The sequence below is a fragment of the Cetorhinus maximus genome, chromosome 9 (assembly GCF_964194155.1).
Source record: "Cetorhinus maximus chromosome 9, sCetMax3.hap1.1, whole genome shotgun sequence".
NCBI lineage: Eukaryota > Metazoa > Chordata > Chondrichthyes > Lamniformes > Cetorhinidae > Cetorhinus > Cetorhinus maximus.
Genome location: NC_135887.1, coordinates 105,123,841 through 105,134,395, shown reverse-complemented (window position 1 = coordinate 105,134,395; position 10,555 = coordinate 105,123,841). Strand labels below are relative to the sequence as shown.

The window sequence follows — 10,555 nt, the reverse complement described above, 5'->3', positions numbered from 1 at the left end:
ATGCTTTAAAGAATAAACGATTGAAAATATTTGTCATGATAGGTTAAGAGAAAAGGTCGCTGATTCCTACCCCCTCACTAAAAGAGCCAGTTAAAAGACCACAGGTAATTTTTGGCTAGGTATATTGGAAAAGCATTTTATGTGAGCTTGTGCTTAATTTTATATAGATATATTTCTTTAATTCTTTTAGTTCCAAATGCAGTTGATTCTCATTTTGGAAAACTTGCTATTACCATGTGACAATCTTTGACCTGGAAGCAGCATGGTAAAGAAAATTTGTAATTTCTTTAAAAGGTCTGTGGAAGCTGTAATTGTTTTAAGAATGTTTGAAAAAGATGTTTAAGAATTTGCATCAATTGTAAAGGGATCAATTGTAATTTTCTTGGATGATAAGAAAATTTTGTTCACATAACCTGACGACCCTTGACCTGGAAACAGTACAAACAGGAAGGAAGTTAAGAAAGAAACCATGAGCCTGGCAGACACAAAGGAGAGCTACAAACAGAGGAGCTGCAGGGTGAAGGCCCAGGTGCAGACACAAAGAGAAAGCAGACAGAGACAAAAAGAGGGACACATTGAATTCTTGTCAGGAGAAGAAGGAAGAGGTCAGTTTTTGTGTTTGGCCGAAAAGGAGACAGGAGCTCTTGGAGGCAATATGTGAACTGTCTAAAAAGGTTGGAAAGCTGTGCGAATAGTTCAGAGATCCTACAGAGCTGGGTATTTCCCCAGAAGTGGCCAAACTGTAAACCAGGGTGTTCTTGGTTGGTCAGTTAGAAAGAAACCCTGGAAAGCCATGCCATCAGGATTGTCATGACCCAAAGAGAGAGAGGGTTCATAGAAGTGTGCTTTGCTGATGATCATCGTACCTGTGAAACTTGAAGGTGAAAACTGTCGTTGGATAGGACTTCTGACCAGTGCCATATATGCTGAAGGGGAATGCTTGTCGTGTGTAAAACTTTACTGCATCGACTATTTAAAGTGAAATTTACCTTTGGAAGTGTCATTCGCCTGTTAATTCATGTTTAATCTCTGTTGATTCTGAATCATGTTAATAAATATTACAAAAAGTAAAATCTTGTTGGTAATTTCTTCCTTGGAGGTCATTTGGTAAATTCAGTTATTTTGGTTTAAGTTTTCCTCATGGGGATTGTAACAACAGCTCTTTCGTACAATACATAATTCCACTGCTCCCATTATAGAGGGAATTGTACTGTAATATTTTATGCATGAGGTAACTTCCAAAAATAAAGAATCTTTGAAGGATCAATGGGGTATTTTTTTAATCTCACAGCCTGGGCAGTAACATGGCAGAGCGAATCATCCATTCGTCTATTCAAGAAGCAGCCCAATTCTCCTTCCATTGAGGCCAATGGAAGTTGAAAATTACCCCAGTATATTTTTCTTAATTGTTTATCCCCAAACAACAGTTTTCTTTATGTGATAGGGGTAGTGACTGTGGAAACCCAATATAGGGAATGATTTTATTGCACCTAATGCAGTCAAGGGATGTTCCATACAAGCATATGAATGCTAAGTCAGTCTCTGGGCATCATGTACTAACTTTTAGTCCACTGGGAAACAAATTATGGAAACAATTTTTTTACAATTTCAAATGTCGATGTCATATTGCAGAAATGAACAGTACTGTATAGTATTGAGCCTTTGAATGAGTTTGACTGCAGACACATTCTTTGAAGATGTTCAACAGTATGAAGCATTACAGCATCTCCCATTGATGTGCAATAGCTTTTGCTTCATGTTTTATGAATGAAAGTATTAAAACATAGCACTTTCCTTCAGCACTGGTGATTAAGTCCAGGGTCTCATGTGCTCTTCAGACTTTTTCAGATAATTTTCAGACAAAACTTTCTTCCATATTTGAGCAGAGTAGGAAAGAATCTACAAGCCGAGGTTTAATTAACTGTTGGTAATCTGTGTCCGCAAAGCTTTGTGGACAGGAAGCTGCCAGTCTCCTCAATGCTGCCTAGAATAGACAGAGAGTTATGGATCAGAAAAAATCATATTGACATACCAACAGAATCAGTGAAGTGCTAATACATGTCAGAACCTCTGAACCAAAGTAAGGGGAATTGTACTTCCCAGTGCTTAACCTACACTTCTTTATTTATTATAAATTTATTTGTTCTGAAGAGTGAGGCATTTGATGTTTGGTGTTACATTTCTTTTATGTTAACCTTATCCCTTTAACTATTCCATTTGTGAAACTACGTTCTTAATATTTTAATAATATCATATATTGCCAATTCTATTTTTACATTTATTTCTCTTGCCATATTTTTTTTTCCTTTGATGGTTCGAAGAGATGCTAAAGATCCAATTGCATGATTAATAGCAGAACAGGAATTTCCCATGGTGCCCAGGGCAACATTCTTTCCCCCAGTCTTTTTTTAATTCTTTCATGGAATGTGGGTGTTGCTGGCCAGGCCAGTATTTGTTGCCATTCCTAATTGCATTTGAATGGAATGGCTTGACAGACCATTTCAGAGGGCAGTTAAGAGTCAACCACATTGCTGTGGCTCTGGAGTCATATGTTGGCCAGGCCAGGTAAGCACGGCAGATCTCCTTTCCTAAAAGATGTTAGTGAACCAGATGGGTTTTTACAACAATTGATGATAGTTTCATGGTGACCATTACTGAGACTAGGGGCGGAATTTTACTGCCCCATTTCAGCGGGGAGGGGGCTGTAAAGCCGTTATAAGTCCCAATGATGACAGCGGGAACGTAAAATCCCGCTGTCGTAAAATTCTGCCCTAGCTTTCAGTTCCAGATTTTACTAATTGAATTTAACTTAATGATTTTGGTGTGATTTGAACCCATGTCCCCAGGCCCTTGGATAACTCATCTAGTGACATTACCACTACACCACCATCTTCCCCTAATTTCATTTATTAATTTGCTGGCTGCTGTGCACAAACTGGTTGCTGCTTTAAAAGTTATTCAGTAAAAGTAAATGCAATTATGAAAGCTTGACGTTGGGAAAGGCACCACATGAGTACGAGTTCTTTCTTCTTCTTCTTGACCAATTTTCTCTCTTTTTTTCTGAAAAGCATCGATTCATGCTTGAATATAGTTCAAAATTTGCCAGCAGCTCTCATTACAAGGCATCCGAGTAGCTATTTACATGTGAGCCTTCACAATGAGTGGCTGCAGGCTTTTTGGCGAATGCATTTTCCAATATGCATCACTGTTTAGGAGTGGGAACCCTTAGTCATTTTTTCCCACTGGAACAAAGGCAATAAACCTTTTCATACTGTGAAACATTCATCTGTATCAGTTTTCAAAATCCTGATGCTTACTATGCTACTACTATGTTATAATCTATGATATATCATATTACATATCTTATACATGCCTGTGCTTCCTGCCTGAAAAGTATGGTTTTGAATGCTGTTTTTGTGAGAACAAAACCAGCTTTTAAAATGGGAATTCATTGCGAAACCTGTTAACAATGGGCTTTCCTAATTCAGGCCTCGAGCCAGTAGCTGCTGTCCATCTCAGTAATTTTGCTTTTTAGCACCAACGCTTCTCAATCTTGTCAAAGCTGACTGTAGCTTTTCCTTTTGAAGTTCCTGTAAGTTATGAAAGTTTAGGATGATTGCTTGAGCTTTTTATGGCTAATTATTACTATAGAACAACATAAGTTTACAATCATAGAAGGAGGCCATATAGCCTTTTGTATCTGCATCCAACAGAGGGCGCTGGTGAGAAGTGACTGAAGCATTCTGGGAGAAGTCACCGCAGCCACCGTGACTCAGGAGGGAATCGAGGAGAAGGACTCTTGCTCTCAACAGGAGGAAGAGCATCCAACAGAGGGTGCTGGTGAGAAGTGACTGAAGCATTCTGGGAGAAGTCACCGCAGCCACCGCAACTCAGGAGGGAATTGAGGAGGACCCACTGTCAAAGACCGGAATAGCCCCAAACATTACATTGCAGTGGTGTTTCCATCCCTCCCTCCTCCTCAAACCTAAAAAATGAGAGAGGAAGAGGCAGTGCCTTCAGGAGTGCACCAGACCTGCGAGGGACATCTTCTGAAAGTGGAATTTAAAGAAAAAGCAGCTGATTGGTGAGTAAATCCTGGGAGCAGACTCGGAGGGAGGAGCAGCGGAGCGGTGAGTATAAATCTAGCTTACCTCGGGGATTTGCGGCCTTGTCTCCAGGGAGCAGACTTGGAGGGAGGAGCACCGGAGCGGTGACCTCGGGGCACAGAGTAACTGAAGCCAAAACGAAAAAGTGATATCACAGGAAAGCTGTGACCTGATTGGTTGGTAGGCAATCTGCACCAAATTTGAAAAAAAAAACACTGCAAAGCTAATTAATAAATTAATTATCTAAGTCGAGATGGCTGGGCAGGTGATGTGCTGTAGCTGTATGATGTCGGAGCTGGCAGATCCCATTGCGAGCCGCAGTGACCACATCTGCAGCAAGTGTTGGTTGCTGGAGGAACTCCGGCTCAGAATTGATGAGCTGGAATCTCAGCTCCAGACGCTGTGGCACATCCGGGAGGGGGAGAGTTACCTGGACGCTTTGTTTCAGGAGGCGGTCACACCCGGTAGATTAAGTACCTCAAGTTCGGTCAGTGGTCAGGGTCAGCAGGGTGTGACTACAAGTGAGGCAGGTAGAGGGATCCTGTGTTCAGGAACAGAGGAGTCTCAGCTCTTGACCTTGTCCAACAGGTACGAGGTACTTGCTCCCTGTGTGAATGAGGAAGAGGGCTGTAGGGAGGATGAGCCAGCTGACCACGGCATCATGGCACAGGAGGCCATTCAAGAGGGGGGAGCAAAAAGAGAAGTGGTAGTTGTAGTGGATTCTATAATTAGGAGAATTGATAGCATCCTTTGTAAGCAGGATTGAGAGTCCCGCATGGTATGTTGCCTGCCCGGTGCCAGGGTGAAGGACATCTCTGACCGGCTTGAAAGGATATTGGAGAGTGAGGGGCAGAATCCAGTTGTTGTGGTCCACGTTGAGACAAATAACATAAGTAAGACTAGGAAAGAGGACCTGTTTGGGGATTATCAGGAATTAGGAACTAAATTAAAGAACAGATCCTCAAGGGTTATAATCTCCGGATTACTACCCGAGCCACGTGCAAATTGGCATAGGGATGTGAGAATAAGGGAAGTAAACACGTGGCTAAAGGAGTGGTGCGGGAAAGAGGGGTTCCATTTCATGGGGCACTGGCATCAGTACTGGAACAGGAGGGATCTGTACCGTTGGGACAGTCTCCACCTGAACAGATCTGGGACCAATATTCTAGTGAAAAGGGTGGTCAACAGGACATTAAACTAAAAAGTGGGGGGGAGGGAAGGGTAAAACTCCAAGAAGTATGACTAATGGGAAACAAAGCAGCAGGTTAGCGTGTGAGGGGCTGGATTCAACTTCATGGAAAATTATGAAAAAACTGAAAAGAAAGGAGAGCCCAGAAGAGGCTATTAAAGTCTCCAGAACACAAAATAGGACAGAGTGTTTGGAAAGGGCTAGGAATCTAACTTCAAGCACATCAGATAAAGGGACGACAATGAGAAAGGGGACGGGAAATACAGGACTGAAGGTGTTGTATCTGAATGCACGCAGTATACGAAATAAGGTAAATGAGCTTGTGGCGCAGATTGAAATTGGCAGGTATGATGTGTTGGGCATCACGGAGACATGGCTGCAAGGGGATCAGGACTGGGAGCTAAATATCCAAGGATATACATCCTATCGAAAAGATAGGCAGGTTGGCAGAGGGGGTGGGGTTGCTTTGTTAGTAAGAAATGAAGTTAAATCGATAGCAAGAAATGACATAGGGTCAGATGATGTAGAATCTGTGTGGGTAGAGTTGAGGAACCACAAAGGTAAAAAAAACCATAATGGGAGTTATATACAGGCCTCCGAACAGTAGTCAGGATGTGGGGCACAAGATACACCAGGAGATAGAAAAGGCGTGTAAGAAAGGCAAGGTTACAGTGATCATGGGGGATTTCAATATGCAGGTAGACTGGGAAAATCAGGTTGGTAGTGGATCCCAAGAAAAGGAATTTGTGGAATGTCTACGAGATGGCTTTTCAGAGCAGCTTGTGGTGGAGCCCACGAGGGAACAGGCAATTCTAGATTTAATGATGTGTATTGAGGCAGATTTGATAAGGGAGCTTAAGGTGAAGGAACCCTTAGAAGGAAGTGACCATAATAAGATAGAATTTACCCTGCAATTTGAGAGGAAAAAGCTGGAATCAGATGTAACGGTATTACAGATGAATAAAGGCAACTACAGAGGCATGAAGGAGGAGCTGGCCAGAATAGACTGGGAGATGAGCCTAGCAGGAAAGACAGTGGAATAGCAATGGCAGGAGTTTCTGGGAGTAATTTGGGAGACACAGCAAAAATTCATCCCTAGGAAGAAGAAGCATACTAAAGGGAGGACGAGTCAACCATGGCTGACAAGGGAAGTCAGGGACAGCATAAAAGCTAAAGAGAAAGCATACAATGCGGCGAAGAGTAGTGAGAAACCAGGGGATTAGGAAGCCTACAAAGACCAACAGAGAACAACTAAAAAAGAAATAAGGAGGGAGAAGATTAAATATGAGGGTAAACTAGCCAGTAATATAAAAGAAGATTGCAAGAGTTTTTGTAGATATATAAAGGGTAAGAGAGAGGCAAAAGTGGACATTGGGCCGCTGGAAAATGACGCTGGAGAAGTAGTAGTGAGGAACAAAGAAATGGTGGAGGAACTGAATAGGTACTTTGCGTCAGTCTTCACGGTGGAAGACACGAGTAACATCCCCAAAGTTCAAGAAAGTCGGGGGGCAGAGGTGAGTATGGTGGCCATTACCAAGGAGAAGGTGCTAGGAAAACTGAAAGGGCTGAAGGTGGATAAATCACCTGGACCAGATGGATTACACCCCAGAGTTCTGAAGGAGATAGCTGAAGAGATAGTGGAGGCGTTAGTGGTGATCTTTCAGGAATCACACAAGTCAGGGAGGATCCCAGAGGACTGGAAAATCGCTAATGTAACCCCCCTGTTTAAGAAGGGAGTGAGGCAAAAGATGGGAAATTACAGGCCGATTAGCCTGACCTCAGTCGTTGGTAAGATTTTAGAGTCCATTATTAAGGATGAGATTTCAGAATACTTGGAAGTGCATGGTAAAATAGGGCAAAGTCAGCATGGTTTCATCAACGGGAGGTCATGCCTGACAAATCTGTTAGAATTGTTTAAGGAGATAACGAGCAGGTTAGACAAAGGAGAGCCAATGGTTGTTATCTACTTGGACTTCCAGAAGGCCTTTGACAAGGTGCCGCACAGGAGGCTGCTCAGTAAGATAAGAGCCCATGGTGTTAGAAGCAAGGTACTAGCATGGATAGAAGATTGGCTGTCTGGCAGGAGGCAGAGAGTGGGGATAAGGGGGTCCTTCTCAGGATCGTGGCCGGTGACTAGTGGAGTTCTGCAGGGGTCAGTGTTGGGACCACAACTTTTCACTTTATGCATTAATGATCTAGATGAAGGAACTGAGGGCATCCTGGCTAAGTTTTCAGATGATACAAAAATAGGTGGAGGGACAGGTAGTATTGAGGAGGCGGGGAGGCTGCAGAAGGATTTGGACAGGCTAGGAGAATGGGCAAAGAAGTGGCAGATGGAATACAACGTAGGGAAGTGTGAGGTCATGCACTTTGGTGGGAAGAAGAATAGAGGCATAGACTATTTTCTAAATGGGGAGAGAATTCAGAAATCTGGAGTGCAAAAGGACTTGGGAGTGCTAGTCCAGGATTCTCTTAAGGTTGACTTGTAGGTTGAGTCGGTTGTTAGGAAGGCAAATGCAATGTTGGCATTTATTTCGAGAGGACTAGAATATAAAAGCAGGAATGTGCTGCTGAGGCTTTATAAGGCTCTGGTCAGACCACATTTAGAATATTGTGAGCAGCTTTGGGCCCCGTATCTCAGGAAGGATGTTCTGGCCCTGGAGAGGGTCCAGAGGAGGTTCACGAGAACGATCCCAGGAATGAAAGGCTTAACATATGAGGAACGTTTGAGGACTCTGGGTCTATACTCGATGGAGTTTAGAAGGATGAGGGGGGATCTGATTGAAACTTACAGAGTACTGAAATGCCTGGATAGAGTGGACGTGGGGAAGATGTTTCCATTAGTAGGAGAGACTAGGCCCCGAGGGCACAGCTTCAGAGTAAAGGGAAGACCTTTTAGAACAGAGATGAGGAGAAATTTCTTTAGCCAGAGAGTGGTGAATCTATGGAATTCATTGCCATAGAAGGCTGTGGAGGCCAGGTCATTGAGTGTATTTAAGACCGAGATAGATAGGTTCTTGATTGGTAAGGGGATCAAAGGTTACGCGGAGAAGGCGGGAGAATGGAGTTGAGAAACTTATCAGCCATGATTGAATGGCAGAGCAGACTTGATGGGCCGAATGGCCTAATTTCTGCTCCTATGTCTTATGGTCTTATGATCTTATGTGCTGATGCTTGGCTTGAACAAACTGAAACTAATCCCACTGCTCCACACACACCTCATTTCTCAAATATTTATCCAATTTTTCTTTAAAAGATGCAATGGTGTCTGCCTAATTAACTATTCTTCTGGAAAAGCATTCATTATGCCAATAATCTGCTCTACAAAGTAACTTCTCCTAACCCCGCTTCCTCACTCTCACAGTGACAACTTTAAATTGATGGTTCCTCATCACTGTCTCCCCATCCAGAAGAAATTGTCTTTTCTTACTCACTCTATCATGTCAAAACTGTACAATATTTTACAGACCTCTACTAAATTATTCCTGGCCTTTTCTGCACTGGTGGAATTTAAAAAGTGGGTGAAATCTTCCGTTCTGGAGACTAAGTTCGGCGGCCGACAGGAAACTGGGCGTGATTCCCTCTGGGTGGCGGGACAGCTGAACATGCATGGTCTTCCATTTGTCAACTCATTAATTGTGCATCAATGAATCTTATGGCTGGGCTGGCAAGAAGCCACCCGCCCAGCCGAAGATCCTGGCGCCATATTTAAACGGCACCCGGATAGCCACTGATTCACTGCAGGCCAGGCGCTGTGGATAAGATGTACGTGAGGGCACCGGAATGTAAGAAACCTTCATCCCCATGGTTCAGCTAAGCCTCCCTGGGAATCTCCTCCAGGTCATCCAGGAAAGGCAGAAGGTCCTCTTTCCTCAGGATGGGAGCAGGAGGCCCGCCCACCTGACCACACTCACCTGGGTGGAGGTCGCCAGGGAGGTTAGCACCTGTGGAGCCCAAAAAAGGACCATCCTGCTGTGCAGGAAATGCACGGATGGTCTGCTGCACTACGCCAGGATTAAGTGTAATGTCTACTCACTGCAAACTTATACTCTCATAAGGGCCTCAGGCAATCTAAGGTTTAGAGTACACAGGGTTGTCACACACGACTGGCAGATGGGACATCAGCACTGAATGTGTGCCAGCCACTTTATGTTCACCATCTCATGTAAGGTCCTGGACAAACGGCATCTTCATCCCTCACTGGGGAGGGCTCAGCAAAGACAATAGACATGCATGCTTCAGAACTGCTCATACATCCATTGGGTTCACAATCAATCCTTCCGTCTTCATGCAGGACAAGGTTGCCCATAACTAAAGATAGCCTGCAAAGACCAGAGGAGGTGCCCTTGAGATCCGGGTCCTATCAAGTTTTGAAGAACAGGTCACGGAGCTTATGGGAGAGGAGAGAGATCATCCCTGCATGGAAGATGAGATCGGCCTCCCCTGACAAGCCTATGAGGATGCATCCCGTATCCATCTACAAAGTGCAGGCAATGACTGTGAGTGATTTTAGATGTATGAGCCTGCTTAGTCAATCACTAATTCTCTCTTCTCTCCATTCTAGGTACCAGCAAGAAAGGGGGAGGACGTCATCCTCCGTACACCACAGCCCCAGCCCCCAGACCACCTCCGAGGCGGAAGCAGCAGTATCCTTAGAGGAAGGACCGTCACTGTGTTCATCTGCACCCTCCACTTGCGCAGATACATACACCTTGGTCGGACCTGGTTCTAGAGTAGACTCGAGTTCACCATCTGGTCAGCACCTCACAGACACCAGTCCACAGCTGGCAGAGGCAGTGACAACTGAGGTCTCTGACACTCGGAGCAATGCTGGAGACCAGGTCCCTGCTGAGACCGAGTCTGATGACCAGCCTCTGGACTCGGCCCTAGCAGACTTTTTGGAGATACAGAGACAGGCAGGGGAACATCGGGCAGAGTTGTCAGAGGCTGTCCACAGACTAGGCTGAGTCTGTCCACGTTCTATCTGCAGTTGTGGCTCTGGAATGCGAGTGCGTCAAAGCCTCCATTGGAAGGGTGGCAGCTGCCTTGGAGGTCCAAGTCCAGCAGTTTCTGTTGGGTTTGCTCTCGGACCGGTGCACCATTGGTGCATTTCAGCAGCAGCTAGTTGAGAGGAGATGGGCCACCTTGACCTCCATTCCAGGTGCCCCTTCTCCTCAAGGAGTCAGTGAGGGGCCATCAGGAATCAAAAAGGAGGAGAAGTGCCAGCCAGGCACCCACACCCACCCAGGACACTCAAAGG

At 44.6% G+C, this 10,555-nt stretch overlaps 1 protein-coding gene across 1 annotated transcript in view; it reads right to left on the bottom strand.

Moving 5' to 3' along the window:
* Positions 1 to 1,847: 1,847 nt before the first annotated feature.
* insc (INSC spindle orientation adaptor protein) overlaps positions 1,848 to 10,555 on the bottom strand; it is a 273,444-nt gene continuing 264,736 nt past the window's right edge. Inside the window, exon 11 of the mRNA XM_078547877.1 lies at positions 1,848 to 1,984. Coding sequence (XP_078404003.1) covers positions 1,856 to 1,984 — 129 coding nt within the window. The 3' untranslated portion in view covers positions 1,848 to 1,855. The remainder of the gene's footprint in view (positions 1,985 to 10,555) is intronic.